Source organism: Lygodium microphyllum, chromosome 3, assembly GCF_053477565.2.
Source record: "Lygodium microphyllum isolate KBCC chromosome 3, Lygodium_microphyllum_v1.1.10, whole genome shotgun sequence".
Classification (NCBI taxonomy): Eukaryota; Viridiplantae; Streptophyta; class Polypodiopsida; order Schizaeales; family Lygodiaceae; genus Lygodium; species Lygodium microphyllum.
Window position 1 is genome coordinate 179,062,549 of NC_141137.1, and position 18,556 is coordinate 179,081,104.

The 18,556-nt window shown below is 39.5% G+C and overlaps 1 protein-coding gene across 1 annotated transcript in view; it reads right to left on the minus strand.

The window, feature by feature from the left end:
- Nucleotides 1-6,199: 6,199 nt before the first annotated feature.
- Nucleotides 6,200-18,556, minus strand: part of LOC148039258 (uncharacterized) — a 60,630-nt gene continuing 48,273 nt past the window's right edge. The window contains exons 7-10 of the mRNA XM_087675145.1: nt 7,710-7,871; nt 7,497-7,624; nt 7,220-7,371; nt 6,200-6,648 (exon numbers count right to left, since the gene is read on the minus strand). Of these exons, the coding sequence (XP_087531271.1) occupies nt 6,308-6,648; nt 7,220-7,371; nt 7,497-7,624; nt 7,710-7,871 (783 nt within the window). The 3' untranslated portion in view covers nt 6,200-6,307. The remainder of the gene's footprint in view (nt 6,649-7,219; nt 7,372-7,496; nt 7,625-7,709; nt 7,872-18,556) is intronic.

Below are 18,556 nucleotides of genomic sequence, written 5' to 3' on the forward strand. Positions count from 1 at the left end.
GCACCGATAATAATAAACCACTGGTAGAAGAGTTGTTGGTCTTCTTTCAATGAAGTCGAATAATATAAAGTATAATAAATTTGTATGTTTGATTTTCTCCTAAGGAGAGAGAAAAATATGTTAAAAATAATACTTTTTAGAAATAAAATATTACTAGTTGAGATGCTTCGATCATATGGACAATTGTAGAACTTGAGTGGATGTGGCCAATAAATGAGCTAAAAATAGTAGAATTTGTCTTCAAGCCTGATGGAGATGGGTAGAACAATCTCATAAAGAACATGTTTAATGCATAGTGGGCAAAGAAGATTATTTGAGATAAAATCCCCAAATTTCAACATCCTAGAGATGAAGAAGAGCAAAGATGATGTCAAGAGGGGCAATTTGTATGCTAAAGAAGGGAAATTAGACAAAATCCCTAGATTTTACCCAAATATTGAAGAGAAATGAAAGAAATTGGATAAAATTATTATCTAGTTGGTGTTGAATGTCATGCCTCAAGTTGAATTGAGGCTCGATTTTGATGAATTTTGAAAATTTTCTAGAAGGATTTTGTGTAAAATTAAGCTTGAATTATGAAAAGCCCCAAATTTTATCAAAATTTGAAGAGGAATTCAAAGAACTTTGTGTGAAATTTTTACCACATGTAGTTGAATGTCATGCCCCTTGATGAATTGAGCCTCAATGTCGATGAAGATTTCCAAATTCTTGAAAAGCCCCAAATTTTTCGATAAAATTTAGGCGAAATTTGGCCTAATCAGTGAAACACCGCAAATTTTCTAGATAACATTGTCGAGTTTCTTTAGTTCAACGATGAGTTTGAGGAAAGTGATGATAAATCCTTAAATTTATAGTGAAATGGGAACCAAATGTGGTGAATTTGAGGAAAAGCCCCAAGTAGTTATGATTGGGAAAAGGGCAATATGCCCTAAGAATAGATTGGAACTTTGGTTGAAGTGTGAGAATGAATAAAATAATGTAGCTTTTTAAATGAAATGTAAAGCCTTTGTTAAATTTAAAAAATATTCAGCCGGTTGAAGAAGAGTATGGGTCAGTGGGTCGAGAAGAAGGCGGTGATTGGGAAGGCGCATGGGCGGTAGCGATGATGATGGGGCGAATTGGTCGGGAGACGAGCATGGCAAGCATTTGATTTCTAGTGATTGCAAGTGTGTGACGAAGGAAAGTGGCTTTAATACCACTATTGGCCCATGCATGAAGCAATTATGCGATTGATTGATAGAGAATGAAGGATAAAGAATGACTTAATCGATTGCAATATAACTCAATCACAAAGTGAGAGGTGATGTATTATTGAGAGAGTGAGAGAGAGAGAGAGAGAGAGAGAGAGTACAATGGCGAAGGAGACCAAAATGAAAAATGCCACACTTATGTGCTAATGAGACACAAATTGTCTTTTTGTAAGAAAATAAAACCCTAACAACTTAACCATCATAGGAAACCCTCTTAGTATCACTTACTACCTAGGACAAGTGACACTAGGACACTAGGGGCAACGACTACTTTTAATGACAGTTTAACTGCTTAGGGAGCTCGGATCATGGACCAAAGGGCATCAATGCATAGCCCATGAGATGGCCTACAATAAAGTGGTCGATACTATATGTATTGCCTTAATTACCAATCCTCATCACTATATCCATATAAGGCTTTTACAAGTGCTTCTTAAACTAACTAATCAATCTATCGAAATAGCTAAGATTATTTCCTTGTGACAATGGCGTAAGTTAGGTTCCCAAAACATTTATTTCTACATGATAACATTATCTATCTCATTTTCCATGTAGGCTAAGGTTCTCACTATGCTACAAATCCATGATTTTATGCATAGCAAACATACACAGACCATACTACTTTTGTATTAACCCAAATGCCATTAGTTAAAATACCCATGGAAAGACATTCTGTCAACAAACTCGTCATGCTTATTATTTGTCCTACATGACTGACAAGACTCTTCATATCAAAACAATGACCCACAAGTCTCGCATGGCCATTCTTACAAGGCCAAAGCATTCAATTTCTCACCCAACAATCTTTAGCCAGCTCTTTCTATTTCGAGACCTTTTACATAGAAACACAATGATCTTTCATAAAACTAGTGTAAGCAAGCTTGTTTACAAGGTGCCTAACCCTTTTAAACTCCCACAATCGTGATGCATTGTCACGTGGTTGACCTTTCCCACATGTAGAGTCTCATACCTGTGTTGCCTTACAACAAGTGTTACCATTAATGGGATTTCTAGTTCCACATCAAGATCTAGAATCCATAATATTTATATCCATGGTTAGAAGGTCCTTTAACATTGTTCAAAACATTTGCCTTCCCTTAATTTCTCCCCGTTATTGATGTATCACCATCAATAGACCTAGTTTGACTGACGCTTAGTTTGTCTAACATTATGAGGTCCATCACCTATAAATCTAGAACTAAAACCACTTTAAGTTTGAGCTTACCACATCACTACTAATCAATGGACAAGTTATAAGAATCATATTGTGTTTTTTGTGCGTACCTTGAAAAATTGCACATATTTATATTTCAGGGTCCTTTTTTCTGTAAATCTCATCTCTGTATATAAACATATGTTCAACATCCACAAATTCAAGGGTCTAACATCATGCCCACTTGCCATACTTTCCAATTAGAAATCACATTGATGTCTATAGTGGGAGTTTGATATAACATGTAACCAAAAATAACAACCTACTAATGATTAGGAAATTTTTCCTTATCAAATTAATACTTGATTCTTTTTTCTCCCAACACAATTTGTTGTAGAATAATGACAACCTCATGATTTTATGCTTCATAATAACGAATAGGCACTCGTCTCATCATTTGATCTCAAACAAGTAGTTTGCGAGTAAAATCTTTCTCAACATGTCTATCAAAGTCATTAAAGACATCCAAGATTAAGTGTAGCAATCTCTGTCTATTCCTTACATGCTTGTGAATGAAAATCTAGATTGCTTGCCAAGTTAACAAGCAAAACATACACAACTCAAGCCTATATGTGTAAACCTTGGAAGACCTAAAGCACTTCCCTTGTATTGCATATTCTTGAGTCTTTGAACATTTATGTGCCCAATCCATTTATGACATATTTCTGAGTGTTATAGAACTCCCTTTAGTAAACATGGCTACATTTAGATTAGAGTTCCATGATTCAAGGTAAATTTTCCACCATGTCACTTTGCCTTTAATAAGAAATATTTTATGACTATTATCGAGCTCCTCAATAAAGCAACTATGCTTATTATATTTGACTTACAAATTTTAGTCGCCCATTTGCCTCATAGGACACAAATTCTTAATGGTAGAAGGGCCACACCTCTTGCAACTCCTTTCCTTTACTATCATGCATCACTAGTGAAACCAATTCCAGGACACACTATATCATGATTTGTATTATCTCCTTGTACAAATACCTATGCAAGGGAGGGGGCATTTCATCAAATCATTCACGTGGTTGCATATGATATGATACTAAATAATGCATGGTAACCTTGTTGATCCTTAGAATTATGATCACCATTCTTTTGATAGCATTCAAAAGCTATGTTCAATTCTCCCAAAATAACAGCATTTCATACGATATTGTGACTTTCAGCATTCTGGTTGAGATTGCCAATTATCTCTACCATGGGAGCTAGATCCCTCCCTCAATCTAAATTAGCCTCTTAGTGCAAGGAGCAAGATCATGTTCTTACTCTAAAAAAAACTCTTCATCCACGATTTTGATAAGCCTAGGTATTCCAATTTTATTGTTGATCGCATCCAAATAATTTTTTTCTTTCCTATTTTCCAAAAGGTATTGTAAGACCAGGACCACCATTGTGGGAAGTGATGTGCTAAACCCTTCCAAGCTTCAAGGGATTGCTCGAGTTAAAGGCATTCACATTATCTTGGATTGTTGTCACAATCAATCCAGTCTACAAACAAAAATTCTAAGATGCCTAACTAATTGAGCTATTTATACATGATCTAGTCGAAGACCAGGATACAAGGTTAGTTAAACTGTTCAAAAAACAAGGTGAGATATTGTCATCAAAGTGAGTTGTAGCTTCTTAAACAATAGAAGTCCATCCAATGTCTTGACTATTGGATGTTTAGCCCAACAAAATGCACCATTTAGAAATTAAATCAAATAGAAGATATTCTAGGCCATGTCATGGGATGGCAAAAAGAAATTCATATCGAGTCGGAAGAACTACTGTAAGATTCAAGTTGGTTGCCTCTACTTTGTTGACCGAAGTAGTAGGAAAACAATATCCTTGTAATAACTTCCTCAAACACCGAATTTATCAAGTCCAACAGTCCTATGTCTCTAGAATAGAAGTGTCAAATTACATGTATTAAAATCTCTGTCCATTCATTACCAATTTTGCTATGGTTTTAAGCTCTACAATGTAACCTTTGCATGTTTCTATAATTTCTTGATAAATTGTTAACTCTTTGCTTTAGCTATGATAGCCAACTTCTTAAGAGGGACAATCATTGTCTAGGCCATGGAAGTTTGTGGCAACAAGTTTGTGATATCCTTAAATGTTTTGGACCACATGCACACTGTACTAATGAAATTCAATGAGTTCACTGCTGGGCCAAGAGATTTAGGTAATCTTTTGAAATTTTATTGTGATGAGTTGTCAACCTTTGCTTTAGCTGCGGCCAATGGTCATCAATGTATTGTATATGGCCTTTGGAGACTTCCATTCCATTGTGTGTATCACCATAGAATAGAAGTAAAGAAAGGAGAAACAATAAAGCAATTGGCATGCTCTTGCAATCTAATTTCTATGATTTCTCAACTATTTATTGGGTTGTAGGATTTCTCTGTGGTAGAACTCAAGAGCATTTGTCAATCAAGTAGTTCTCCGTCCTACATCCCCAAACATAGGAAGACTATTGTGCTGCCTCCAGGGCGTGCAGACAAGGCCATACAGCAGCCACAAAAATAGACAACATCAAAGGCAAACACGGCACCAATCCGCACCCACAAAACCGCAAGTGTATCCAACCGAAGTACCAACTCAAGACGTTAATTCCAACAGTCCACAGCCTATAATACATCGTGTATCAGAGCATCCATAACCACGCTTGGACGACAGGAGCGCCAAACCGATTAGATAAGACTCTTCGAGTGTGGCTTTCCAAATTACAAAATAACGCGACACACATTTCAAGGAGCATACCAATTACAAAATCACATTCCAAATCTTCCAATCAGTAAAACCAACGTGCACACATACTGCCAGATCAAACAGCCATACAATAAATCCACGCCAATATCCCAAATCTTGGCTTAAATGGTACCTTTGCATAGAAACATAAGGAACATGATGTCTTTTGGTGTTGACAACTTTGGCAATTCTACTGGTCTACCTCTCAACATACAAGATGAAGATGATGCAAGTCCAGGAACATAGAGACAGAGATCAAAATGTCTACTTCCCTATCAAGTCTTCCCCACGCAGTTTACAATGAGGATAAGAGTATGTAATAGTTTCTTATCATAAACTAGATGGGTATTCAGTGAAAAGGGGATAGGTCAGCATTACAACTATACTACAGATAGTAACAGACTGCTATACATGTGTAATCAGAGGCGCATCCAAACCATGATGTCCAAACACCTGTTTGAGACACAAGTATCAAAACCTAACCCAAGCAAGTCACTAGTTTTTATTCAAATACTTTCAAAACACTATTATAATGTCCAAACACCCTGTATGAGACACAAGTATGAAAACCTCACCCAAGTAAGTCAGTGGTTTTTATTCAAATACTTTCCAAACACTATGTAACAATCATGTGATATTATGTGACAATTCTTTTACCGTAAACGAGATGGTTATACAATGAAGAATAGATGGGCTCACACTATATCTATGCCATCAATACAACAGCCTTTCAAATATTATACAACTTAACTTCCCTCTGGATTTTAAGAATCAAACCATGGGTTCAAAATTGTTCTTATTTGATTCTAAATCCAGAAGCAAATTCTAAAATGGGGGATTGCATTTCATAGTGCAACACCAAGAAGTTGTGAACGCAAGAGAAATGACTGTAACCCTTGCCCATTCAAACGGCTCCTGAACTTGATACACTAGCTTACTGTTGCCTATAAATAAACATCTTATGCATTCAGTGATCAAAGGATTTCTATAAACATCATCTGTAACTCTTCGTAAAGACTGATTTAATAATGCCATTGGTAAGTGTCTTGTAAAACATGTACAGGTACTATAGTTACAACAGAATATACATGAGAACCAAGTCACACTAAAATCCAAACTTCCAAAAGCATGACTTTTTTAAATTTTCCCCCCCATCAACTGGTGCCATGTAAGCAGTTGTTTGAATCTCATCCATGGATCTGTCTTGTCTATGTTCACTCGGTAGAATGACAACTCGGTCAGCATTATTTGCAAGCCAATCTGCAAACTTTGGTGATGAGGCCAGATCATGCATGGCCTTTTTTGTGTAACGCTGCGTGAAGTCAGTCCACTCAGAACGGCTCATATGCTTTCTAGTTGGTGTCTTGTGAAAACTGGAGTAGTATTCTTCTCCCTCTGCACTGCTTACTGTAGTACTGCTGGCTGGAAATGTAGTTTGTGATTTTCCTGCAGCCAGAAAAGTGAAATCAGCACTTAAAGCTAGGGTAAAAGCGCTAATATGGTGTCACCTAACAGTCCCCCGTTACACATATTTTTCCCAGGTGAGTAACATTAATCTTTTTTAATAATCAAATTTTATAAACCATATGCCACTCAAATAAAAAGTTTGGGGCCTTTTGATATGTTTATCAAGTAGACCTAGTTAATGAAAGGTTCACAAAAGAGTGACAATGAGAGTCAAATGGAATGACGCTCAAGGATGCAATGTTTTAAAGTTTTACAAACTCCAAAATATAAAGTTTACAAGGCTAAATTGTTTGACTCACATTAAGCTTACATGTAATACATAAGAATTCCCATCATAACATAGTGACTCTTAAAAATGCATCTTTTTGCAAAAACGTTAAGTGTCACTACACTGGGGTGGGGTGCCTTTTGCTTTTGGGTGGTGTCACCTTAAGGCTTATTGGCCCCTTTATCCTATGATTATATCATATCATGCCTCAATATTAATCCCTGCATGGAGGAATCCCACAAGATAATCATGACATAAATTCTGAATGCAATTGAGACTTACTGGAAGTCATTGGAGTTTGGAAATATGAGCCAGTTGGAGATCTCAAAAGCTTAGCATCATCTTTGGGTAGAAATTCTGTCTTTGAGACATTATTCAAATCTGCTTTGATCTTCTTCTTCCATTGATGATTTTGATCCTTGAAGCTGAGAAATCTGAAACAAGCAACTATTTTACACCTCTCTCCAAAAGAATGAAGGATATGATTAATCTATGAGATAATGCTTTGTGTGAAAGGGTCTAAGCAATGAAAGCTCAACCATTGAAAGTTGGTACTTACTCTGGCCAGGATAATGAAATAGCTTCCCCAAGCTCAAGCAAATCCTGTAGATGTACCTTCCTTATGATCCAGGTAAGAAATACTCCAAAAAGAAGGGCTGATACAGCCAGAACAGGATCGTGGGAGCTCTGATGAAGCAAAAACAGTAAGTGCATCTGCTGGCTTACAACTTGGTCAGCAATTACTCTCAAGAAGTTCTAATTGTGGGATTACCTGCAAGATCATAACACATCCAAGTACACGTATAGCCCATTTGACAAATTGGGCTGTCCCTATATCAACTGTCCCATCCTCTGATAGTACCAGTTTGCGTACTCCCCAATATCCAAGCCATGCACCCATTAGAACAAGGCCCACAAGCAAGAACAATGCTATCTGTATTCACGCAAGAAATGAACATTTAGAAACAAAGCACTGTTTCACCCCTGCTGTAAACAAAGTTAAAGTAACCAGGAAAAAAGACAACCTATGCTCCACCTCAAACTTAGCTTGGAATCTTTTCTCTCAAGCATTTGTATTGATAGAAAGATTATAAGAAATCAGAATGTGAAAGTACTTTCTAATACACATTAGAATGTGCAAAAGCGGGATAAATAGTCTGAAGCTTTACTTGCAGCCAGCTTCTTAGGTTAGAATTTTCAAATGCTAGTGATTATGCTATAGGTGCTGCCTGCTAAGTCACTAAAATTCCTTTCAAACTATTATGTTTTTGTGGCTCTTAAACAGCCCCAAAAAGCACTTGTCTTTTATATGCCACACAAGACTTGTCTGTAGGACAACTAGCTCAAATGTTCTACAAATAGGGACTCGGTGTGCACTCACTCTTTGTTACTTTTATGCATATCATGGGTATTAGGCATTGTATTTATTATGCATTTCATGGGCTTCAGTGGGCACCACATTTAGACTATAGGGTAGCTATTCACACTAGCCAACCTGATCTTCTTGGATCTTGGCTTCACTTTTGTCTATGTTAGAATTTGCCAATTCTAGGTAGTGCCCAATGTAATTTGTGTGGTGTGGACACTTATTGAAGTGTCATTGTAGGGTGTGTACATCTAGTGTCTCAAGACATTATAGTAGTGACACTAGGCTCTAGAGTAAATAAACCTAACTCTAATTAGTTGGTGGAAGTGTGGTTAGGTCAAGCCTTAGACCTGAACCTTAGTTGTACTTTCACCTATATTTTTAGGTTAGCAAGTACACACTCTCGTTCAACTCTCATGTTGTCTACCATCTATTATTCACTCTCTTGTTTCTCTCTCTGTATGAGGGAGGTCAAGTGCGCAAACAAGCACTGTAACAGACTTTCATCTTGCATACGTCCAGGTGTTACCTAGTGTGATGCACCAAGAGTGCCACCCTGGCAAGTGGAATGTTTTTCCCAACTTTCCGTTCATCATCCATGGTTGGCATCGTGATCCCCCGCAATCAATCCACCACCTTAGTTCATAAGAAGGCACTTTGTTAGAAAAGAGTATAGCTTGCAAGAGAGTTTTGAGAGCCAAAGAGAATAGTTGTATTATGAAGGCACAAGGCCCGGGTGGAGGGAGGAACACCTGAACGTTTGCAAGATGAAAGTTTATTACAATGCTTATTTGCACACTTGACCTCCCTCATACACTCTAAAGTTAGCAACCTCTTCTTCCCATTTGGTATCAGAGTCAACTGCCCTTAGCGCCACTAGCTCCATACGTGGAAGAGGAACTCCTCTAGTTAGCCAAATACTATTCATCAGCCAGCTCCACCAAGTTTCCCACCAGCGTCACCTGCCACTAGCGCAATTCTGCTCAACGCACCACTACCAGTCTACCCAGCCAGCTCCGCCAGGCTACACCATCTATAGCACCTTGTCACTCTGCTATAGCCACTGCCGTTTGTGCCACCCAAGCCAATGCTGCCTATAATGCCTATCCAGAGCACCGCCACCCCCAATTACTACCCTGCAGCACACCGCTTAGCTCCACCTCCGATTGCACTCACTACGCCACCTGCATCACCGCTTGTCTACTATACAGCACAGCCTGTGCCAACTCCCACCACCCACCAGCTGCTGCATTCTACAATGCCGCCTGGTTCCTTTCTACACCACCTACCAAAAAGTCACCACCATCCTCTACCCCAACTACCAGTCTGCTACTGAATACATAGACTCTGAAAAAGGGATAGCCTCAAAGTGGCCATATGCAAATTAACATCCAGCAAAGCTGCATCCCCCATCCTTTTCAGAGTGGTCACATGCTGCCAGGAGATCCATACCTGCCCCAAACGATTGTCTTTCTTTTTCCACAGCATAAATCTGATAGGCTGGACCAAATCCAAAAGGGTCCTCAAAACAAGTAGGCTCAACATTCTCAACTAGTTTCACCATATAAGCATAATGGTGAGCTGCATAACCTTCAAAACCAAATCTCTTAATAGGGTATCTGACCCTGCTAGATCTGCGTACCATCGGATCACTCAATGGAGCCTTTACATTACTATGAGCTCTATGTACACCTGGTGTCTTGACTGAAGGAATACCAAGCTCATCATCCAAACTCTCTCCTCAGCAAATATCAACACTCTGGAGGTCACCGAAACGCTTCCCGAGGAGATTGAGATACATAGAAATTTAGGGCTTTTACCCGATTCGCACTTTCATGCACACATCTTCATCAAAATTGCCAACATTGCACCATTTCTTCGACATTGGTGCAAGAAATTTGGAGCTTTTCTGATTTTTAGATTTGACACACATCCCAAGGTGAAGTCCAGTTGCTGGTTGCTGGTTGCTGGTTGCTGTCATCTCGAGGCAACATTACACATAATTATAGGTTTAAGTGTAAAATCTATTCTATTTCTCAAAATTTTGTTGAGAAAATTTGGGGATCTTGCTTGGCATGCATCCCAAGGAAGCAAACACATACAGCAATATTTGGCATGCATTCCAAGGCAAGTGCATTGGTACAACGGTGAATTGCTGTGTATTGCAAATTTTACCATTTTGTGCTATCTTGGCATGCATTTCAAGGCGCTTGACAATTTTGTTACTTGCATCCACATCCCATGTTGGGATCTCAATACTTGTGAGAGCACATTTTGCACTTCATTTTGGAAGTGTCTGGTTGCAGTTTGTGCATTTATTGCAACAATGGCCCAACAAGGTCACAGTGTCAAAAGTGGATGTAGTGATGGAAGCATGTGGAAAACTGTTGTAATAGACTGTTGTACACAAGAGACAAAGAAAAAAAAAAGAGAAACACTGCACAAGGAACTCGGGAGCAAAGAGACTCGGGAAATGGAATCCATATACCAAGATATGAGACAGTACAAAACCAATGTGAGTCACCGGCTGTGAAGGAATTGGAACCTACTCCTCTCCCTCCACTAGAACCAATCAGGTGATGAATGATCACAATGATGAATATGGAGAAGAAGCATGAATAAATAGGCAAAAATAATACAATAAATCATGTCAGGTTGGCCAACAATAAATGCTAAAATAACCATCATAAAATGCCAAGAAAAATGCCTAAATACTCAAGATAATATCTCGGTGCCCTAGCTCACTGACATGCACAAACTCAACCGTGAACTGACATATCAACTAACACCCTCTATCAGATCATAGATGATCCAATACAATACAATATACAATGATAATGTCCCATCATAGTACATATAACAGGGACCACCACAGTAGAACCATGGATACCCAAGTAGTGGGTGTATAAGCCACCGCCAAGGCGCCTTGGAGAGAACCTGATGTCAATGTCGATCATACCAACACCTGAAAATAGAGAAAAACCATAGCATCTCTCAATATCTGTCAACAATGTCTCACAGTAGCATACAAGACCATCCTGTCAAAAATGCCTTTGAACATATGTGACCATGGATTCCCTACCTTTGGCCAAACTGCCAAAGTGTCCTCTCATGTAAGGTTAGACTAGGAACCAATCCCGCTCTCCGTCAAATAAACAGCTCATCGTGAACTTGGATGTCAATCCTAACTCCAAGATTTGAACTTGCCAAACTTCGATCGATACGTCAAGGAAACCCCTCTTTAGAACCTGTGCACTTGTATACCTGTATAGATGAGGTTCACCTACCCCATCTCACCAACCTCTCACACTCCCTCTCAAGCACTGCAGAGTTACGAGGAATGACCCCATCAGCTATACGAGCAAAACCTAGAAGGGAGACCCTTGCAACCATCGCCAAGGCCACATAGATGAAGCCTAAACCTAGACCTAGAGAAGAGGAAGACTCGCCAAGAGAGCCATCACCCATCATCACCGTCCACACTTACTCCTATTGTAAAGCTGCTAAAGCCCTCTAGTCCTTCCAGAGGTGTCCCTTCTTGCCACAATAATAGCACTGAGACTTCTTTTTCGGCTGTATAGCACCCCTCTCTAAAACTGGAACTTTTGAAATACCAAGAGATAGCATCCTCGCAGAAACCTAAAGTTGAATACAACAAGACTCCAACATAACACTTGTAGATGAAGAAATAATATCGGTATACTGACCATTAGGAGGAGATGCCAAGGGATCCATGAGGAGGGAGATACAAAGAACATGAAGAAAGACATAGGATCTTGAGGGATAAAAGTATGCCAGAAAATACAAATTCACAAGATTTGCACAAGTCCCAAGTAATAAAGAAAGCACATAGAGAAAAGATCAACAGTATCCAAAGTGTAGTGATGAGAACACAACAACCGGATGCACATGAACCCTCTCTAAAGCTGAGCAATGTACCAGAAAGTGAGAAGACGGACCAAAAATAATCATAACCAACCTGAAAATACTGTCGCCTAGCCCTGCATAGGAGCAAACAGCCAAAACACAGGTGCTGATCAATAAAAGGCAGGTAGTAGACACCAAAACACAGATTTTGAAGGGTCAATAACGGGTCCCCAGCTTTGAAACAGGCCCAAAAAGCTGAAAACGAAAATGTGGTTTACAAAACATTGAGGAAACAAGCCGAAAATGATCAGAAGATGGTCGCTCAGGCTGGAAATCAGTCGCAGCAGTCAGAACAGGTCCAATCAGCAAACGAAAAGTCAAAACTCGGACCTGAAACAATGTAAAATAGCAGCAAGAACCATGAGCCTACGATCTGATACCATGTCAAAAGTGGATGCAATGATGGAAGCGTGTGGGAAACTACTATAATAGACTGTTGCACACAAGAGATAAAGAAAAGAGAGAGGGAAATCTCTACAAAAGAAAAGAACACTGCACAAGGAGCTCAAAAGCAAAGAGATACTCGGGTACTTGGGAAATGGAATCCATATACCAAGATATGAGACACTACAGAACCAATGTGAGTCACCAGCTATGAAGGCACTGGCACCTGCTCCTCTCTGTTGATGACTATGCATTTTTGACATGCAATTATAACAGTTCTATGGCTGATTCTGCATTTAATGCTGCTGAAATGCAATACATGGTACTTTGACAATGGGGCATCCAAGTATGTCACTTCACGGAAGTGTTTATTTACATCTGTGCATTCAACCCCTGCAGAACAGAGAGTTATATGTGCAAATAACTCTAGCTATGATGTCTATGGCATGGGTTCAATGCCGATTATTGCTGCAAATGGATCAGAATTTATGCTTGTGAATGTATTGTTTATGCCTTGGATTACAAAAAATCTCTTGTCAATTTCCACATTCAATAAGCAAGTCTTTCAAGTCATCTTTGAGGATGACAAGTGCATTGTCAAATACACAGAGCTTGATTATGTTCTTAGGTTGTCAAGTACCTCGTATAAGGGCCTTTTCTTGTTAGATATGTATCATGGGAACGTGAAATTTTTCAAATACTATAATCTTGATAGTAACATTTGATTAACTTATTAATCAAATGTGCGAGGCGGTTTAGCACATATGTTGCACATAGCAATTACTTCATGGTAATAGACCAAGGACCCTGAGGATGCAATGGGTATCGAAGGCAAAAGTTGTGATAAGTTATGCCAACTAGGTTTTGGTTGTTAGTTAGTGCCAGTTTGGACCCTAGGATAATTGTTTGGCCAAAAAGTATCAGTGGTAACACTAGAGACTAGCATTAATCAATTAATTAATGCCAATCTAAGGGTCAACAAATTTAGGGACCACTCCAGGTTGCAAATGGCCTAGCCAATTTAATTATGTATGGGCACATTTAATTTGGGCAAGGTCAAAAGGACTGAGATTAATTTTTAGAATTAATTAATTCTAAAAATTAATTTAATGATTGGATAACCCTAAAAATTGGGTCCAGAAGGCTGTCACTTGGCACAAAAGATAAGAGTATTCCTTTCGACCTATTTTTGAATATTCGCATGCCAAGAATGTGATTTGCATCACCAAGATCTTTCATATCAAAGCTGCCATGAAGACTTTGCTTCAATGAGTCCAAGGCATGAGTATCCCTACCAGTAATCAACATGTCATCAACATACAAAACCAAGATAATCACGCTGTTGTCTACTACCTTCTTGGTGTACAAGCAGTGATCCACTTGACTTCTATGGAAACCTTGAGATTGCATAAATGTATCAAACTTATGATACCATTCTCTTGGTGCTTGTTTCAGCCCATACAAACTCCTTTTGAGTTTACATATCATCTTCTCTTTCCCTTTTTCCACAAACCCTTCAGCCTGCTACATATATATGTCTTCATGCAGATCACCATATAAGAATGCAGTCTTTACATCCATCTGTATGAGCTCCATATCTTCAGCTGCAACCAAGCCCAAAATGGTTCTCAAGGTAGTCATGTTGACTACAGGAGAGAAGATCTCATCACAGTCAATTCCATGTTTCTACTTGTACCCCTTCGCAACCAATCTTGCTTTGTACTTTGGTGAGGAACCAGAAGTGACCTTTATCTTGTAAAACCATTTGCATGGAAGTGTTTTCTGCCCTTTTGGCAACTGCACCAAGTCCCAAGTGCCATTTTTCTCGAGAGATTCCATTTCTGACAACATGGCTTTATACTATTTCTTGTTGTCTTGTCTGTCCATTGCTTCCTTGAAGTAAGACGGTTCACCACACTCTATCAACATGACATAATCAGCCATATTGTTTGCACCAGGAATGAATCTCTCAGGTTGTCTAGTAACCCTAGATGATCTCCTAACCCAATGATCATTGTTTGCTGGCTATTGAGCATTTTCAGCCTGCTGTCCTGGCATTTCAACCTGCAAATCAACATTAACACCTTGCTGTCCTGGCTGTTCCTAAACATGTAGTGACTCATTATCATGGGCAATAGCTAGCTAATCATTTTCAGCATTATTTTCTGCATTTACAAGTTCATTTACAGCAAGTATTTGCTGTTGTACAGCGGGCACATTTTGCTGTCCAAAAGATATTTCTTCTCGGAATACAACCCTACGGACCTCCTTAGTCTTTTCGGGTTGTTTATGCATGCGACCTTCCCGGAAGATAACATCATTGTTGGATACTACTTTTCTTTTCTCGGGATCCCATAATCTATACCCCATTTCACCCTCGTCACCATATCCTAGGAAAATGTATTTACACGACTTTGGATCAAATTTGTTGCATTTTTCTTTACGAATGTACACAAAAGCCTCACAGCCAAACACTTTCAAGTGAGCATATGAAGGTCGCTGCCCGACCACGCTTCTTGGAAAACTCCCCCCCCCCCCCCCCCAAAAAAAGACCTGTTTGGTGACCGATTAATCGAGTGTACGACTGTCATAACAACCTCTGCCCAAAAACCATGGGATAATGCAACATGAGACTGCATCGTACGGACCTTATCCTGTATGGTCCGATTCATACGCTCTTCAACTCCATTTTGAAGTGGATTATGAGGGGCAGTAAACTCCAACTTTATCCCTTTGCTGTCACAAAATACCTGAAAGGCCTTGGATACATATTCCCCACCATTGACAGGGCAAAGACACTTGAGTGTCTTATCAGTCTGATTTTCAATCAATGCCAAGAATTTTTTAAACTTGTCAAGCACTTCATCCTTGCTACGAATAGGGTAAACCCATACCTTCCGTATAGCATCATCAACAAAGGTGAAAAAATATTTCTTTCCCCCTAAAGATAATCCTAACATCTGATATACATTGGAATGTACTAACTCTAAAGGAGAAGACTTCAACGAAAGAGACTTTTTATGAGACGTCTATGCATATTTATCATAAACACAATGATCACAATCCTCAAAATCAACATAATGAAGACAAGGCAAGTAACCCAAACGAGAGAGCACTTTCATTCCAGTTTGACTCGTGTCCCAACTGGCTATGCCACAAAGAAACACTAGGCTACTCTGTCACGGCAACAACATGATCACTCACACTAGATACATGGAGAGGATACAAGGTATCACTTTTACAACCTCTCGCAATTACTCTAGATCCCTTACAGATTTTCAATGTCCCATCACCAAAGGTGGTGTAAAATCCATCGTCATCAAAGGTACATGCCGTACATGCTGAAGTGTAAAGACAAAACCATGTTGAAACTACAACTGCACACTGCCAATACCTGTAATGTCACATGCATAGTTGTCCCCAAGATGGACAACACCATGTCGACCCCCTATATAAATAGAGAACCACTCACAATGAGGGGTGACATGAAAGGAAGTACCTAAATTGAGAATCCAAGTATGCATGTCATTATCTCTATCTGCAAGTAAAGCATGTGCATCAAAGTGTGAAGAGACCAAGAGTACGTCATTCCCACTGTCACTGTCATGAGTGACTACATTCACCTCTTCAATTTTGACACTGCTCTTCTTAGGCTAACTCTCTTTCTTCTCTTCTTTGCTATCAAGTGTCTTCTTGTCCTTTTCTTTCTCTTTCTTCCATTTGTAGCAATCACATTTAAAGTAACCTTGCCACAATAATGGCATTCAACATCTTTGCCACGTGATTTACTACATCCCTTGCTATCAGATTTGCCTTTCTGTTGTGATCTGCTCCTAGAATGCAAAGCACTGGAAGACTTACTGGATGCATTGTTCTACCGATTCATTTCTTCCATGAGTAGAGCACTCTCTACATCAGCATATAAAAGAATCGTATTAGAATTGCTCATAGCAGTCCTGAATGTATCCCAACTCTCTGGAAGAGTGCAAAGCAAGAACATAGCCTTAAATTCTTCATCAATCAAGAACTTCAAAGCAACCAGCTGGCTGAAAATGAAGTTAAACTCACTCAAGTGAGTAGATATTGTTGTACCCTATACGCAAATCCATAAGCTTTTTCAGCCAATACACTTCGCTTGCAGCACTTTTGCACATACAGTTCTTCCAGTCGAGTCCAAATAGCATATGCAAATTCCAAACCTTCGATGTTAAACAGCAAGGCATCAGAAATCGATAGCTTGATGGTTGAGGCTGCAAGCTCATTTAACTCATCCCAATCTTCCTGTTCCATATCTACAGGCTTTGCCTCTTTGGTCTTAATTGTCTTTGCCCGCTTCTTCTACAACAGGATATTGTAACACTTTTTTTGCCAGATTGCAAAGTTGTGTGCTCCTTCAAGCTTCTTAATGTGCATGAGATTACTGCTGTCACTGCTGCCAGCCATGATTTTCAGCCCAAATGTGACCAAAAAACTCAGCACATGCAGGCCCAAACTATCACACAAGTGACCAAGGTACAAACAAGTACCAACCAACAATAAATGACCACGTAGAAGCAGAAATTTCAGATCTTTAAGTAAATTTTCAAAAGCACCAAACTATATGTACAGCATTCCACAACTGATTACACCTGTTCCAAGGGCAAATACATCGCATTACATGAGAAGTCCTAAATTTTAGCTGCAATTTCTATTGTACATGTACCCACAGGCACAAAATTTGACACGCACGGTCAAAAGCCCCAAAGTTTTTTGTGTTCAAAGCATCAACCATACATCTACACAGTCTCTGACATGCATAGAACAGGCCAATTTTACCAAAATAGAGCAATTTCAGCAAAACCCCCAAATTTTTCCGAGTGCTAGATGTCCAAATTGCATGGAATACATGTTCCCGAAAATACATGTTCCTGAAAGCATAAAACGGGCAAAATTAGTAAAATTTCACAAGATTTTGCAAAAGCCCCAAATTTCTCAGGTCCAAATGTGCATCAATGTCAGCCAATCTGACTCAGCAGAATAGAATTTCACCAACACAGTAAAAGCCCCAAATTTTATGGGTCCAATGTTGAAAAATTTCACTCATATGAGAAAATTTTCAATAATTTTGGTGAAATCCCCAATTCAAATGCGCACAATGTCTACAATTTCGGACGCATATGCCCCAATTTTGCATGAGCAGCACTCAATCTGGAAAAGCCCAAAATTTTTGGGCGAAGATTGCACAAATCTGACCTTTTGTGCTTGCGTGCATGAAACCTCGGTAGTGGAAGAGGAATTTCAAACAATTTTGAAGAGAAGAAAAAAAAAAGTTGCCCGTTAGCGCCACGCGGCGGGTCCTGTCAGTCAACGCGTCATTGCAGTCCTATCACCCGCCACACAGTCCTATCGCGCAGAATAGGAGCCCTTTAGTCGCGTGACGCAAATGCTGGCCAGCCCCCTGCTGGTCAGTGCCTCGCTGGTCGTTAGCATAGCCGTAAAGTCGTGTCGCCCACTAGTCCCGTGAGACTGACCTATCCAACTTGCCTACTCGCCCAGCCCTCCGTCGCACACTCGTCAGCCCGACAATTGCTCATCAAGGCAGTCGCCTAACCTGTCAAACTGCTCGTTGCCCATGGAGTCCACCTGGGACTCCTGCAACTCCTGCGTCAACTTCGTCTCGAGAAGCGTGCACTCCCTGCCGCTCAAGTACGAGTTTGTAGAGTTCCGAGGGTGCAAGGATCAAGACACACAGTGATTGCTAGCAATAGAAAGACAGAGAGTAAGAGAGAGCAAAGTAGTGGGGAGAGTGAACATGATTTGTAGATATAATGACGAGTGTACCTCTTTAGGTTTTTAGATAGATATATATATATATATGAAAGTACAAGTGCTAAGGATGTGTTCACACCCGAGCACATTTAAAGGCACAAGGGCCTTTATTCCCAACAACAAATACCCATGCA